The sequence below is a fragment of the Simochromis diagramma genome, unplaced genomic scaffold (genome assembly GCF_900408965.1).
Source record: "Simochromis diagramma unplaced genomic scaffold, fSimDia1.1 OVJJ01000602.1, whole genome shotgun sequence".
Taxonomy (NCBI): Eukaryota; Metazoa; Chordata; class Actinopteri; order Cichliformes; family Cichlidae; genus Simochromis; species Simochromis diagramma.
In genome coordinates, this window is record NW_024387040.1 from 9,372,760 (window position 1) to 9,389,832 (window position 17,073).

The 17,073-nt window shown below is 42.3% G+C and overlaps 1 protein-coding gene across 1 annotated transcript; it reads right to left on the bottom strand.

Annotated features, from left to right (window-relative positions):
- Window positions 1-41: 41 nt before the first annotated feature.
- si:ch73-173p19.1 lies at window positions 42-13,636 on the bottom strand. Its single transcript, XM_040044369.1, has 17 exons — window positions 13,476-13,636; window positions 11,124-11,230; window positions 10,857-10,996; window positions 10,492-10,649; window positions 9,104-9,262; window positions 7,030-7,459; window positions 5,732-5,830; window positions 5,120-5,210; window positions 3,922-4,145; window positions 3,592-3,834; window positions 3,372-3,470; window positions 3,058-3,251; window positions 2,789-2,963; window positions 2,524-2,680; window positions 2,283-2,436; window positions 1,490-1,601; window positions 42-1,400 (listed from the first exon to the last, which is right to left on the bottom strand). Exons 1-17 carry the CDS (start codon window positions 13,494-13,496, stop codon window positions 1,225-1,227), a joined length of 2,739 nt encoding a protein of 912 aa, XP_039900303.1. The 5' UTR covers window positions 13,497-13,636; the 3' UTR covers window positions 42-1,224.
- Window positions 13,637-17,073: the final 3,437 nt, after the last annotated feature.

A 17,073-nucleotide genomic window follows, 5' to 3' on the forward strand; every position in this document is an offset into this window, starting at 1 on the left:
AAAAACCATGACTTAAGTGTTTTTTAACTTTTTAAATGTGGGTTTTTGTTTTTAGCTTAAAAAGCTGTGTTCACATCAAATTTAGCCATCCAATTTTTAGGCTAATTCCAGTATTCTACACTGTATGGTGACTCATTTTTATTAAAGTCTTGCCTAATCACAACTAACAATACAAATACTACTTTCAAACGGTCAAGCTAAGAAAAAAAAAAAACTCAATTACTTCTACTGGTACATCCAGTATGACTTGAATACAGCTTCAAAATTAAAGAAAGTTAATTTCAACGCAGATAATCAGTGGAAGACATTTATCTGCCTTCATGTCCCTCTAAAACATTTGAACCGTGTTTGGTTTAACTGGCTATTTGTTGTTTAGATTCTCATTTAATACCTTAGATAAAGTCTGTTAGTCATCGCATGCTGTTGTACATTCCCAGCATAAAGTATATTTCTGCCACTTTGCTCCAACCTGATGTCTGTAATGCGAAGCTTCAGGGTTACAAAGATGCTTCCTTCTTACTGGGGTGACATGATGCAGGCCTTACCTGACAGAGCTGTAATACTAAAAAGTTTAATAACTTACAGCCATTTTTTTCATCCTGGGTTAAGAGGGGCTAAACTACAGTAATATAGTAGTGTTGCTTTGGCTGGAGTCGCTGTGTGGTTGTTTTTTTTCCTTCACATTCTTCTAGCATTACATTTTTACCATCTTCATAAAACATGTCACTCTGCTGCCAGGACACCCATCCATATTTCACAGCCACGTGAACGTGCTTATGTCGAGACAGACACATCCTGGGTGGACTTCTCCAGTTAACAACCACCTTCTTGTGATCATTTAGCCTGACTGCTGGCGCAAAGTGAAGCCAGATAAGGAAAAGATCTCCAGGGGTATGTTGAAGCTGCTTCGTAGTACAGGCCCCTGGAGAAACACAGGTTGCTCCAACCTGTAAAGCTGCGCATAAAGCTATAAAGTTTTTCAGGTGGCGTTTGGGGCTGCAGAGTATTAAATAGTGATTAATTCTGTATATGTAAATGTTAGAAAAAACAGCCGTTGAACACAACGCTCCTGTTTAAGGTTTCAACTCAGCGCGCATGATTGATAGATTAGTGGCACTAGCTGCGGTTGAAACAGTGCAAGTAGGAGGAGTGTTTCATCAATTATGCTTTGCCCAGATGATCCTGGAGGCAGCATCTCAGAGCGGCAGCCGAAACTCGTGATGCTCACTGGGCTTCCAACTCCTCGTCTGAGACGTCGTCAGGGGAAAGGATGCGAGTGTTACTGGCCCGAATACTGTTGATGTTGGTGCAGGAGAGGAGACTAGCAATTCCCATCAGACTCACCCCGGTCCCGTCCAGGTTCACCTGAGCCAGGTGGATTTGTTTCAGGAACTTTAGACCTGAAAGGAAGAGAACAACATATACTGGGTCTGTTCATCTGAGCAAACAAAACTATAAAATCAAAGACCACCTTAGAGCTGGACGTTACCGTGATCTGTAATCCGCGTGCGGCTGAGATTAAGTTTAACAAGCTGACTGCAGCGGATCAGACCTTTCCTCACCACGTTGTCCCCCACCTGAGTGCTGGCTAACCCCAACACCTGGAAAAAAAAAAATAGAAAAATAGCAAAATATTAAAACCTCTGCATCAAATATTTTTTATCATAAACTGGTCTTTACATTTTGATTTCGGCCTACTCTGAATGCCCAATGATCGATTTCATTCTGCAAAAGAGTTTAACTGTGATGCTAAAATAATAAATTGAAGCCCAGCTAGTATAAAATAAGCAGGTTATCTGGTCAGACAGCTTGGGTGAAAAACTGTGAAATGAGAATCACATCGATGATCAGACACACAGACTTTACTAACATGGTTTAATCTAATCAAACATGTATGTACCATAGATCGATGTCACATTCAATCATAGACAGTATAAAGACAGATGTAGCTTCTGTGTTTGAAGAGTGAATCCAGTTCAGAAATGCCTGTTTTTTTAATGCCCACCAGATGATCATAATTGTGGTTACAAAAGGAAACAAAACAGCTCTCTGACTTGACCTCAACAATCACCTACCTGGTAAGTTTATGAGATCAGACACTCATTTTAAGTCACACTAAATAAAATATTAAGTCTATTTTGTAAATCCATTCTCTTTATCTAATTCAGAGTCAGTCTATCCTAGTTGTCACAGGGCACAAGTCACCAATCTATCACAGGGCTAATATTTACACTTGCACAAGGATAAAGCAACACCTGGATAGTACTTATTGGGATAGTCACCTGAAGGTGCGGCAGACAGGTTATGAGGTCGGCCACTCCTCGGCTGGTGACTGCAGTCCGATCCAAACAGAGCTCCTGCAGCTCCTGCATGCATCGCAGGGAGGGAAGCCCTGCATCTGTCACCTGAGTGTTGCTAAGTGACAGCTTCTTCAATCTACACAAAGTAAACACAAAACTCCTGTCAGCATTTTAATCGCAAGGAAACACCTGATATGATGGCGTCAGTGAGTGTGGAAAGGACCTGGTCAAGGTGGAGAGGTGGCTGACTCCCTGGTCTGTAACCTGTGTGTAGTCTGTCAGGTCCAGCTCTGAGAGCAGAGTCAGTCCGGAGAGGAATGACAGCCCGCTGTCTGTCACAGAGTGGCGTCCAGGGAGGGTGATGCGAGTCAACTTCAGACCTAGAAGTAAAGTAGACACCTCACAGATTCACCACAGACTTTCATACTGCAGGCTCACTCCATGCCTACCCTCATTCTTTTAATTCTTTTGCTTTATGCTCTACAAACCTGAGATGATCTGAAGGGCATGACTGCCATCTGCTACAGGGATTCCCACCAAAGTGAGGGAAGTCAGGGCAGGGTGGGTAGCAAGGTGCTCCAGAGATGCCTCAGTCACACCTGTCCCATCCAAGTTGAGGGTCTGCAGGCTGGACATCGCTGCTAGAGCCGTCAAATCCTTAACCTGAAAGAAAAACGCACAGCAAGTCGAGTAAATATCAGTGAAGGTCAGAGCAGTGTCACCAGCTGAATAGACCTTGCTAACAGAGATAAAGTACTTTAGTCTGTTTGATGCTGAGAAGTCGCAGCTGTGGCACAGAGGTGGGGAGCACAGCTAGTGTGGTTTCAGTCACTGCTGTCTGGTTCAGGCTTAGCTGAGAGAGGCAGGACGGCACTGACTGGAGGTACAGTACCATCCCAGCATCTGTCACTTTGGTCTGGTCCAGGGACAGGAAACACAAGTTCTTCAAACCTTAAAGGCATCAGCAGAAGGGAAATATGTATGTTGAATAAAACTACTTAAATAAGAACGGCTTATTCTGAGATCCAGTTTTGTAAATGTTGTCAACAGTGATGTTTGTGTGTGTCCAACCTGTGATATGCTGCAGGCAGGAGTCAGTCAGCTTACTACAGGAGGCCAGATTGAGGTACTGGAGTTTGACCAGGGTGGACAGGATACACAGGCCAGAGTCTGGGAATAAAAATAAATAAATAAATACAAAGACAGGGACAAACTGAAGAGCAGACTTTGCAGAAATCTGACAACTAAATTGATAAAAAGCCTAAAAACTACCAGATATAAAATGTTTTACCAGTGATGAGAGGTGAGTTGACTAAACTCAGGTGCTTCAGGGCAGTGAAGGCCCGCAACTGCCGTAGGAGCTCATTGGTGGAGTACGGGTAGCTGTTTAAGACAAACTTCTGGATCGGGCAGCCGAAGAACAGCTCCAGGGTGCGTGGATGTAGCAGCCTCTCATGAGACATGTGGTTGAGCAGAAGCTCTGCTAGCTCTGGGGTCAGACCTGCTAGACTGCTGCTGTACTGCATGCTGGGAGCTGTGAGACACAGAGTCAAGAGTGAGCAAACGGCAGCGAGCAAACAAAGCTGTGAGGCACAGTTCTGTGAAGTTTTGTGACTCTTACCAGTCATGAGGTGGACCGTTGCGCGGATAGCCAAGGCACATAGTGAGGGCACGCTGGGTGCTCTGAAGGGTCTTTTAGGGGGTGATGGCTGTCCTTGGTTGGCGTGGCGGTCTTCTTGCTGTGCGGCTCGTTGAAGACGCTCAACAGCAGCCTGACCTGCAGCTGCGGGCGCCAGCGGCCCTCCTGCATTCTCAGGGTCTGCCGCTTCCTCTTCTGGGCCCTCTCTGAGACACACAAACACAAGTTGTGTCCACGTGTTGTATTTTAAATGTACAGATAAAGCAGATCTCCAGAGCACCCCCTGCTGTATTTCTGTGCAACGCAATAAACAATAAGTGGAAAGGCTCTGATGAGCTGAAATATCCACATTTACTTTTGTATAAGATGCATACAGTCAAATTGATTTAGCTTAACTTAAATTGTTTTTAAAAACCAAAACTAATATTTGGATGGTTAGCTTATTACTGACCATTGCTGCACAATGAGACATGCTGACTATAAGCATCCATTTTTCTTGCTGATTCTCACATATTATTTTCTGTATCCACTTTTCTCTCTGGCTCTTTTCTTCCTGCTCATACAAACTTTATCTTTTTAAAATGTTGGTAGAAGCTTTAAAGCATCTTTCCCTATCCCCACAACAGTAAAGAGTTTCTTTCAGACTATACCCAGACACAGATTGAGCTGGAGCTCCAAGATAATATTCATCTTTTTTTTTTCTTTTGTTAACAGGGTGTTATTATAAAACGGATCATTCTGGATGCAACAGAAGTTGGAGTGCTGAAGTGTGCATGCACTTTCAAACTAATTAAATGCATCTACTTGCAAAACACTTCAGATTGCATGATTAATGTGTGTAATGTGTGTTAGGGCCACATTAACAAAAACAATATTTTGAAACAGTCATTTGAGAATGGAGTGTAAATTTCAAGAGTAAGGTCATCTCACTCTGTCCACCAAGTAATAGTGAGTTTGTAACTGTATTATTCACACTGGATTTTGGGTCCTAAAAGAAAGATAATGTCTTTCTAGCTTAAAAAGATTCTCAACACAGCATTTCTTTCAAAAAGCAAAATTAAAAAAAAAAAAAAAAATTCTCTTAATGTGGCCCCTAACACTATTTTGTATTACAAAGCAGTATGATCGTAGTCCTTGGTCCTATAATACCATTCTAGTGCCATTCTTTTTAAACACTCGCCTGAGTCGATTTCCTTGCCCTGGCCAGCGCTGCCAGGGCTCAAATCCTCCTCGCATCCTGTTCTCTGGAAAGAAAGGCAGCCTGGGCATTCCTGTGAAAGTTACACAAACGAAAACTGTAATCCATCCAAAAATACTCTAATGCCACTGAGCTGAAGCTACAGATGCTGAGAAAAAAAACACACACCTCTGATTAACATCTCTGATTCTCCTTGAACTAGCTCTTCTCTGTGTCTGGTTCACATTCAGAATACAATACCACAACCACACACTGATTTGGCTGACCCCACCTGTAAGTTCTTAGTAAACTCAGCAGTTCTGACTTGTGTGCTGTACGTTTGGCAGAAAGGGGAATTAACCTACATATTTTCTAATACTAATCTCTCTTACAGCGTGACACACATTAGCAGGCCAATCTGTACACTAGGCCACTATATAGTGTAATAGTAAAAAAAATCAAGCTCAAAGGAAGAGGCCAGGGTCAGCTGTTTCTGTTCACAGCGGATGAATAATGGAAACATATGGAAACAGTAATAGAGGAACAGGGGGAGGAGGGAAGCAAGAAAAATGTAGATCAAAGGAGAGATGAAGTATCCACACTCTGGAGCAGTACCGTTCGGCATGTGAAGCGGTTCTTCCTCTCCTTCTTGGTCCATATCAACATCTATGGGAGGATCTTCAGCATCACCAGGAACCAATCTCTGGCCTTGACCTGTCGAACCCCCAGAATGTCATCCAATGACTCCACAGCCATTTAAGTAACATTTAACACATTCAGCTGATCAAATAACTGAGCCCAAACAACCATGAAGAGGTGCGATGTTACAGGTGCAAAGAATCCCATTGGCTGATATACAATGTGTCATCTGATCAGGCCACCCAAGTGTATTAAACGTGACCTATTATACTCTTTTTCATACTCCTTACTTTTATTTTTGGACTCTACTTGCACGACGACCTATCCTGGGCCTCGTGCAGCCCCCTCAGTTCACCCACTCTTAAGCAGTTTTAGCTCCTTTAAACCAACTGATTGTCTGCCCCTACCCAGCCAACAGCAGGTGGGTGGGACTTCCGTGTTCACAGTCAAAGCTGTGCATCTGAAGTAATACTAAGTATATGCCCTCTCTCAGACATCATACAGCACAATAGAGGTAGAAAATTCTGTCAAACAGAGTAGTTGTAATACAAGTCAAAGGGAGCAGGTGGATTGGCTTAGAGCACAGATAATGGCCATATAAGGAAATCCCCTCTAGCTGACTCAGACCTGATCCAAGAAAATAAATAAATGAACTTTTACCTCATACTTGTACATTTACTGACTTCATTATTTTAAATGTTCAATATGAGCATGTACCTTCGGAACACTATACATGTGGTGGGAAACGGCTGTCAAAGTATATTTGTCAATTATGTGTAATAATTAAAGCTGTCCATGGGACAAGATAAATGCGTGGTGGACAATCCCCTCGTTCGACCATTTCGACGGTCCCAGCCAGCTGCTTCCACAGATTGACTCCACTGACTAAGAGCAGAACAATTACGTCACTCCTCTCTGAACGTCCACTACAAACTTTAGGGTCGTTCTAACCACACACCGAGGTTGCAGAGGCGAACAAAGACTCCACCGATTGTGTAGCTGGATGAGAGACTCACTGCTCTGTTATTTATCTGACAAACTAACCTTTGAAACATGATTTGCCAAGTAAAGCGTAAATGTTACTGCAAGTAATGGTTGTGACTGTAGTCCTGTAGGATTCTAACATCATCATCATCATGAAAAGTCCCAACATTTAGTAAGCTGTTCAATAAAAAAGTTTGGAAAAAAGCAAATCTCTACTTGTTTTATTCCATTTAGTAAGTTTATTTTTATTGCTTTTTATATTAGGTTTAAATAAAGTAAATCATACTTACCCCAGTCATGGGATCCACGCCGTAAAGGAGGAACTCCAGGAATCCCTGCATAATTCACTGCCTCTTCCCACAGCTGGTTAGGTAGTGGAGGAGGTATAACAGGGACCTGATCTCCCACCATGTCCTGGCCAGGAGGAGGCTGAGGAGGCGCAACACAAGGAGGCGGCTCAGCACTGTGGCCTGCTGGACTTGTTTCCTGAGGCGTCTCTGGAGGAGTGGTCTGAATACACAGTGCAGCGTTAGGCGTAAGGCCGAGAGAGCGGAGGGAACAGGCAAGCTCAGCCTCCCCAAAGCGCTTCCGTGGGAAACCCTGAAGGAGAGAAAAGGAGGGTAGGGAGGGGTGACGTCCGGTGATGTGCTCCACAACGCTGCGCAGAGGGGCATCAGCTGGGAAGCGCTCACGCATGGACTCACCAGACGGCAGTCGAATCTGCAGCAAAACACAAATATACATGACAAGGTTATTACAGTCAACTTCATTTCTAAAACTAGAAACGATACTGTGTCCTTAAAAACTGAATCAAAATGAAAAAAAAATATATATATATAGAAAGAGGAAATATTTTTAGTTTTTGCCAATATAATGTCACGCTTTCAACACATTAACATATTAGTATTAACTCATACAGCAGGTAAAATAAGTACTGAACACATCACCAGTTTTCTAGGTAAATGTATTTAAAAAGGCACTATTGCCATGAAGTTCTCACCAGATATCAGTTACAACCCATCCAATCCACACATGCAAAGAAATTAAACCATAGATGTCCATAAACTAAGTTATGCGTAATAGAGAAATGACACAGGGAAAAAACACATGACGAAAGGGACGTGCAAAAATCATTAAAGTCATGACGCCACCTGAAATCCGTCAGTATTTAGAAAGCAATCCTAACACTCAGTGCAAATTAATATCAGCTGGTTCAGTTCCAACTGATGGCCTAAAAAAAGAACATCTCATGATGGGTAAATGAGCTCTCTCAACAACTTAGCAAACCATACTGAAGGCATTAGTTGCAGCAGAATTTCTAAACTACTGAAGGTTCCAGTGAGCACTGTTGGGGCCATAATCTGGAAGTAGGATGTACATCATTTCACCATAAACCACCCCTGACCATGTGCTCCATGCAAGATTTCAGACAGACAACTGAAAAGAGTTATCAGAAGTGTCGCGTATGAGCCAAGGACCACTTGTGGTGAGCTACAGAAAGTGGTAGAAGAGACAGGTACAGTTGTTTCGAAGAAAAGTAATGCACTCAACCACCATGGCCTGTATGCACTCAACAAGCAAGACTCCATTGCTGAAGAAAAAACATGTTGCTGAACAACATTTAGACAAGCCTATTAAACAGGATGCCATGGTGCACACCATGTTTGGAGGTCAAAGGCACTGCATATCACCACAAAAACACCATACCAACAGTGAAGTTTGGAGGTGGGTTCATCATGGTGTGGGGCTTTTTTTCAGTATATGGTACTGGAGGGGCTTCATATAATTGGAGGACATATAAATGGAAAAATGTACTGAGACATTCTTGATAAAACTCTGCTGCCATCTACCGGGATGACCAAAATGAAACGAGAGTGGGCAGCAAGTCAAAGATCCTGAACACAGCCAAGAAAACTCTCGGTTGGTTTGAGAGAAAGAAAATAAAGCTGCTAGGATGACCCAGCCAATCACCTGACCTAAATCCAGTTGAAAATATATGAAAAGAACTTAAGGTCAGAGTTCATAGAAGAGGCCCACAGAACCTTCAGGATTTGACAACTGTTCATTTGGAAGAACGGGCAAAAATCAAACCTCAGCGATGCATCCAACTAGTTTGTGTCTTGAAGCTGTCATCACCAACAAAGGCCTTCGTGCAAAGAATAACTGCCTTGACCAGTGGTTTGTTTGTATTGTAACACCATCTTTGAACTGACACTGAAACTAATAAGTAATATACTTCAATTAAACATTTTCAAACAATAAAAAGTAAAATAAAAGAATATAATACACTCTGCAAAATGACTGAGACTAAACTGAAAACTAAAATTCTGAATCTATTATGATTAAGGTTCTTCACAGGCCCACCATGAGAATGCAGTTGTTGTCCACATTTGTCTGAATCTTTCCTCCAAGCTTCTGCCCTTCACTGCTGGGAGGAGACGCGTCTGCAGCAGCATTGGTCTGTTTCTTATCCTGCAGGCTCCTCCGATCCTCGGCGATCCGCTTCAGCACCAACTCGCGCTCCTGCGAATGCAGAAGAACACAAAATGTTCTAAGAACAATAAAACAGGAGGTCTATACTCAAATATTAATTTTCAAATGTATTATTCATGTTTAAAAAAACAACAACAACAAACTCAGCTTGAGCATGTGACACCTCTTTTACTCCCCACAGTGACCATCATGCTTCAGTTCAACCACACTGTAGTACACATCTGTTTTTTTAAATGTGCACCCAGAGAAAAATGTATGGACGCTCCTATTCTAGCTCATAGAGCAGCATACTTCCCCGTGTAGTGTTCAGCCAGCACCAGCAGCACCCAAACAAAGTTTCTGGACCGCATGTAAAGTGAGATGCAATTGGCCTCATTCACTAATATGTGAAAAGCTCCAAAAAAATAAGTGCACTGGCAAATTTAACATTTTATGAAATGTGCCCACAGGCCAGTTTTGTTCTTACCACCACGTGTAACGTCAGTGAATGAGACTCATTCTTAATCCACAGGCTTGTATTACTATCTGCTTATTCACATACCTCCACACTCCCTTTTGTCTTTATCTGGAAACACATTAACTTCAAGATGTAAAGGAGGAAGTAGTGATCTTCAAAAAACAGAGGAGGCACATCTAAAACAAAAGCAGGGGAATTTCCAGCTGAAAAAACTGAAACAACAGTGTTTTGAGAAAAGCACCTTTCCAAAGTGTTTCCTCAGGAGTGATGCGAAAAAGCAGACGTGCTGCAGTAGGTTAGTAAGGTGGCAAATGCCAACAAGAAATATGGCTCAAGTAAAAAACAGAAAACAACAGAAAAGAGGAAAACAGCAGGAAAAATATCTAAACGTAGACAAGATGAAAAAAAGGAGGCAGAGGTGGACAATAAAAGGTGCAGATGATCAATTACCGATGTTTGTTTAATCGTACACTCGATGCAAATGAGCATCACATTCTACGTCGGCAGAGCTACAATGTGACAGGTTATACAAATTAAGATATGCACAACTGGTCAAAGCGACACCAGCATGGAGGCACACCCCAGCACATGTGACGTCAAATTTATCACACGCCGCCATGCGATAGGGTAAGCAGTGAGCATATAAGTGAAATGAGAGTTACAGGGATTGAGCTAAAGCTTAAGCCATTATTATCGAGAGCCTTATAAATCTGCCGAACACTTGACTTTCTTCCTTGTGTGATAATAAGGCAACTGCCAGTCAGATAGATTAAGCACCAGAAGTCTTTTCAGCAATGCTCACCTGTTTCTTCTGCCTTCTCTCTGCTCTGACTTCCTGAGCGACGCGTTGTCTCTCTTTCTCCTCAAAGTCACTTTTGTCTGGTTTGATCCGCGACTCGACTGGCGGTGGTGGGTCCTGGGAGCATGATTGCGGTGACCTTAGCACCAATGAAGGACCAGCTGTTAAAGACAGAAAAAAAAAATCTGATGAGATAATGCTGCACACTAAACTATCCAATTCCTTAAGTTATACTTAAATGAATGATTACAATCTTCAATTTTAGGATATTATAATAAAAGAAAACTTTACTCGAAGTCCAACCGATGGATTAAGAGCAGTAACAACAGTAAGAAACAGTTTTTATATAGCTTGGAGTGGGGTATTACCTCTGCTGTCAGTGGGAGATGTGCGAGACTCTGAAGCGTGTGCTGCCTCTTTGGGTGGGTTGAATGCAGAAAAAGCTGTCCCAGCTGGCTGTGAAGGCTGCGGGACCAACGTGTGTCGCAGGTATTGACCCTGTACAAGCCTTTCAACATGCAAGAGCGAGACACAGAAGTAAGTGGCTGAAAGAAGTGGTCTATTATACAGAAAGATCATAGCTAGCTAGCTCCACAGATTAAAAAAAACAAACAAACAGAGGGCTGATTACTCACCAATCAGCTGCCTCAGCCACAGAAAAATGCCCCGCCTGCATAGCCGCTTGTATCTGCTCTTCTGTGAATCCCATCTCGCTAAGGACGAGGAATAACTCCCCGATAGTCTGCAAGAAAGGATCAAACAAATGCTGACAAAGCAGCTTTTTTTTGGCTGTTTTCCCTCCTTATCGGTCGCTGCTCAAACAATGGCTACTAAGATACTGTTTATCTGACTCATAATGTCGTCATGTGTGAAAGAACGTGTAAAAAGTGATTTAATATGGTCTCTCTCATTTTATTAGTGTTTTATTGGTATATAATGTGCATGCTATTAGCAATTTGTGATGTATGATTAACCATACACAAATATAGCCATATATTGAACCAGCTGATATCAGGTATGGAAAAAAAACATGGCGTTTAGCTGGGTCACATCAGGTTTGGGCAGGGTAAGTGTTCAGAGGATGTTTATGTTCTATTTGGCATAAACTGAGAGAACAATAAAGCTAGTTGATGCATTAATTACTTCTAGGTTCAACTTTTGTAATTCATTATTATAAGTTAGCTCTAAAAGCTCCCTGAAAAGCCTTCAGTTGATCCAAAATGCTGACGCGAGAGTACTAACAGGGACTAGAAAGAGGGAGCGCATTTCTCCCATATGTTAAACCTAGACGTGAACTGAAAATCCTTCTCTTCACATACAAGGTTTTGAATAATCAGGCCCCATCTTACTCACTGTCATAACAGAGAAGTTCATTCTCAGAGTGCTGGTTTACTTGTGGTTCCTAGAGTTTCTAAAAGTCAAATGGGAGGCCGAGCCTTCAGTTTTCAGGCCCCTCTTCTGTGGAGCCAGCTCCTAGTTTTGATTCAGGAGACAGACACCCTCTCTACTTTTAAGATTAGGCTCACGACTTCCCTTTTTGATAAAGGTTAGTGTGTGGGCTGGATCAAGTGACCTTGAATCATCCCTTAGTTATGCTGTAATAGGCTCTAGCTGCTTGGGGATTCCCATGGTGCACTGTGCATTTCTTCTTCACTCATCTCCCTGTATTTTTACACACCACTACTGCATTTAATCATTAGTAATTATTAAACTCTACTCTCTCCTATAGTTTTGTCCTGTTTCTTATTCCCCTCACCCCCAACTGGTAATGGCAGAAGGCTGCCCCTCCCTGAACCTAGTTTAAACTGTTCCTATTAAATAGGGATTTTCCTTACCACTATTGCCAAGTGCTTACTCACAGATGGTCATCTGATTGCTGGGTGTCTTTCTAATATCCCTACACTATAAAGCATCTGTTGCTGTGTACTGGTGCTATATAAATAAAACGGAACTGAACAAAGACGAACATAAATAAAGGTACAATAGCCAGTATTTTTCTTCTTCGGTGGTTTAATAATACTGATTAAGTTAACCAAAGGCGGCTTTAGTGTTTGCAGATCACTGGTAGTTCCCAAATCGTGTGCATCAATGCATGTCGGCCCAAAAACCCTTGAATGAGCGTTAAATTTATTGTATCACTGTAGAATAAAAAGTCTGATTGACAGCAAGGAGGTAAAGTCCAGTGCAACTAAAAAGAAGAACTGATGACACTGCAGAAGACATCAAGAGAACTTGCTGCGTATACGAATGCATGCGTGCCTTAAGGTTTGCCCTTTGGTGTGCTTTGGACACAAAATGTTTGAGGAAAAAAAACAATTACAGTAAATTTGCAGATGAAATATTAACCATTTACTCCATAACAATATCAGCTATGCAAACTAGTAATTACCTGTTATATTGGCATTCCCATAATGCTAAGAAGTGATCATATTTTATTGCCTAATGCAGCCCTTATAAACTGTTTCAATACTAAAATAGAGCTACTCTTCTCATTCGTCTTTGATAGCATAATAAAACCGTAAAAACTTTACCATATGTCCCAAATAAGGGCCCTAGAAGTGGGTGTTATAGTGTTATTAAATTGTTGTCGGTAAACCTAACACGTACAGACATTATACATCAGTACCATTGTCTGTGTTGCAGTGTGGGCTGCAACTCACAAGGGTAATTTCCATAATTATTTATTATCTGTTTCACCTTTAAACCCTCCAATTCTGAGTTAAACATTAGTTCGCAAAGTTTACAGTAGGAAATTTTATTCCATGTCCGAGTGAAAGACACCGACTCACAATCGAAACTGCAAATTTAAACTTAAAACAGCTGCTAGCAAGCTTAGCCCAGAGCTAATGCTAAGTATGTTGGTATTTGGAGGTCTGTCAACAACAGCGTTAGCATGAGCTAACCGTTAGCTGAACGGGCTAGCAGGCTGATATTTTGGTGCTACACAGGGTGATGTGTCGGAAGCTAGTAGATAATTTGGAGCTTACCGCAGGGTTAGAGGAACTCATGGCGTTGTTTCAAGGTTCCCGTGCAGAAATCAAAGTGAAAGTGATGCTCATTTGCAACTTTATTGACTTCCTCGGGTGTGTTTGGAGAGCCTCTGTGTATGCTAGCTGCAATGACCTCCCCCACTCACAGCAAGAGCCTATCAGCACATAGGATAGTGGAGGGTTTTCCCCTGCGTGTCCACAATAAACTGATCAATGAACTACAGAGACTGAACCCAATCAGCCTTATCAATAACCCTCATCAACTATTGCCACATGTGTGCAGCTTCTCTGGTCTGTGAACATTTAGGTAGTTTGGCAATAATAACAGCATGACAGATAGGTCACACTTACTTTATGACTTATTATCTAAAATCAAATCACTTTTATTGTCACGTCACATGTGCAGGTACACTGGTACAGTACATGCGAGTGAAATTCTTGTGTGCGAGCTTCACAAGCAACAGAGTTGTGCAAAAATACAATTACATAAAACAAACAAAATATAAGAATGGCTAAATCTGAGAGTAATAAATATATGTACAATATAAGAGTGTATGCATTACTGGATGTGTATACTAAATATGTTTTTCTACGTGTGTGTGTGTGTGTGTGTGTATACATATTTTACAAATTAAATAGAGTAAACAATAAAATAAAATATATAAAATATACAGAGGTTGGTAGTTGGACATGTGCAAAACAGTGGCATTTATATACAGTGTGGAGTGCATAATGTTAAAGTTCCAGTAGTGAAGGTGAGGTGTCTATGACGTGTTCAGCAGTCTGATGGCCTGGTGGAAGAAGCTGTCTCTCAGTCTGCTGGTACGGGACCGGATGCTGCAGAACCTCCTTCCTGATGGAAGTAGTCTGAACAGTTTATGGCTGGGGTGACTGGAGTCCTTGATGATCCTCCCCGCTTTCCTCAGGCAGCGCTTCCTGTAGATGTCTTGGAGGGAGGGAAGCTCACCTCCAATTATCCGTTCAGAGCACCGCACTACTCTCTGGAGAGCTTTGCGGTTGTAAGTGGTGCTGTTGCCATACCAGGTGGTGATGCATCCAGTGAGGATGCTCTCAATGGCACAGCGATAGAAGGTCCTGAGGATGCGGGGGCTCATGCCAAATCTTTTCAGTCTCCTGAGAAAGAAGAGGCGCTGCTGTGCCTTCTTCACTGTTTTGTTTATGTGTACTGACCACGTAAGATCCTCAGCCAGATGTACACCAAGAAACCGGAAGCTGCTCACTCTCCCCACAGCAGCGCCGTTGATGGTGATAAGGGTTTGTACTTCTCTGCACCTCCGGAAGTCCACTATCAACTCCTTTGTCTTTGCGATGTTGAGGGTGAGATGGTTGTCTTGACACCAGTGGGTCAGGGCGCTGACCTCCTCCCTGTAAGCCGTCTCATCACCGTTGGTGATAAGACCCACCACTGTAGTGTCGTCCGCAAACTTCACAATGATGTTGGAGTTGTTAGTGGCCATGCAGTCGTAGGTGTAGAGTGAGTACAGGAGAGGGCTCAGTACACACCCCTGTGGTGCACCAGTGTTCAGTGTGATGGGGGATGAGGTGATGCTGCCCAGTCTGACCACTTGGCGTCTGTCAGACAGGAAGCTAAGGATCCAGCTGCAGAGGGAGCTGCTCAGTCCTAGATCCTGCAGTTTCCTGTCCAGCTTCGAGGGAACGATGGTATTGAATGCTGAGCTGTGATCTACAAACAGCATTCTCACATACGTGTCTCTCTTCTCCAGGTGTGACAGGGCAGTGTGTAGTGTCAGGGCTATGGCATCATCAGTGGACCTGTTGTGGCGGTATGCAAATTGTAGAGGGTCCAGTGAGTCGGGTAGTGAAGAGCAGATGAAGTCCCTGACCAGCTTCTCGAAGCATTTGCTCACGATGGGGATTAGGGCTACAGGTCGCCAGTCGTTCAATGAGGACATGGTGGAGGATTTGGGTGCTGGGACGATGGTGGCCATTTTGAAGCAGGCTGGGACTACAGACAGAGAGAGGGAAAGGTTGAAGATGTGTGTAAACACTCCAGCCAGCTGATCCGCGCATAACTTGAGGACGCGGCCGGGAATCCCATCCGGACCAGTAGCTTTGCGAGCGTTCACCTTCCTGAAGCAACTAAAATAATATAATAAAAAAAGAAATTACAATTTATTAGGTACACTTTATGAGCTGCATCCAGCAGATAATTCTACCCTTTGAAAATCTTAGAAATATTGTTTTCATCTACTGTTTATCTACTGATAGAATAAAAATGCTTATTTTAAAGTAGATTGGTATTAACGTCAAAGGGCTATGATGTGTTATATGCTATTGATGGTATTTGATAATGTAGTCTAGCACAATACCTCGAGTATACAGGCCTAGTAACATTAGTTAATATACACTTATAATAAACCGCATTAAACTGAGATTCTAGGTTTACCTAAAATCTGGTATACATCATTTTACAGGTGTACCAGAAACTTCCTTTGCTCAACACTCTGGGATCTCCGTTGTGGTATTTTGTGCTTCACAATGCGCCACACATTTTCAATGGGAGAAAGGTCTGGACTACAGGTAGGTCATTCTAGTACCCGCACTCTTTTACTACAAAGTCACGCTGTTGTGACACATGCAGAATGTGGCTTAAGCAGGGACGTCCCTGAAAAAGATGTCACTTGGATGGCAGCATATGTTGCTCCAAAACCTCTATGTACTTCTCAGCATTAATGGTGCCTTCACAGATGTGCAAGTTACCAATGTCGTGGGCACTAACACACCCCCATACCATCACAGATTCTGGCTTTTGAACTTTGTGCTGACAACAATCCGCATGATCCTTTCCCTTTTTGGCCTAGAGGACACAAAGTTCATGATTTCCAAAAGCAATTTGAAAAAGTGGACTCGTCAGACCACAGCACACTTTTCCACTTGGCGTCAGTCCATCTGAGATGAGCTCAGGCCCAGAGAAGCCGGTGGAATTTCTGGGCTGTATCTGGAGTTGATATATGGCTTTCGTTTTGCATGGTAGAGTTTTAACTTGCACTTGTAGATGTAGGGACAAACTGTGTTAACTAACAATAGTTTTTCTGAAGTATACCTGAGCCCACATGGTAATATCCTTTACAAAATGATGCCTTTTAGGGATGCTCCTTTTATACCCAGTCACGACAAACATCTGTTTCCAGTTAACCTGTTCACCTGTGGAATGTTCAGAACAGGTGTTTTTTGATCATTCCTCAACTTTCCCAGTCTTTTGCTGCACCTGTCCCAGCTTTTTTGGAACGTGTTGCAGGCATCAAATTCAAAATGAGTGAAGATTTGCAAAACAACAATAAAGTTTATAATATAATATTTAGTTTATAATGTTTATAATGTAAATAAAATAAAGTTTATCATGTAATATTTAGTTTGTATTCACTGGGCTCTTTTATTTATTTTACTTTATTTATTTTTCCTACTTAACTGTCTCTATTTTTGTGCAATCTTGACCTTATTGAACTATTTTGTATTTGTTATGTTCTGTATGTATGTGTTTCATGTTTTGTGTGCTGTGAGATAGTAACAGTGAATCAGGGAGAGGAAGTGGGGCAGCTATGAATAGGATGAA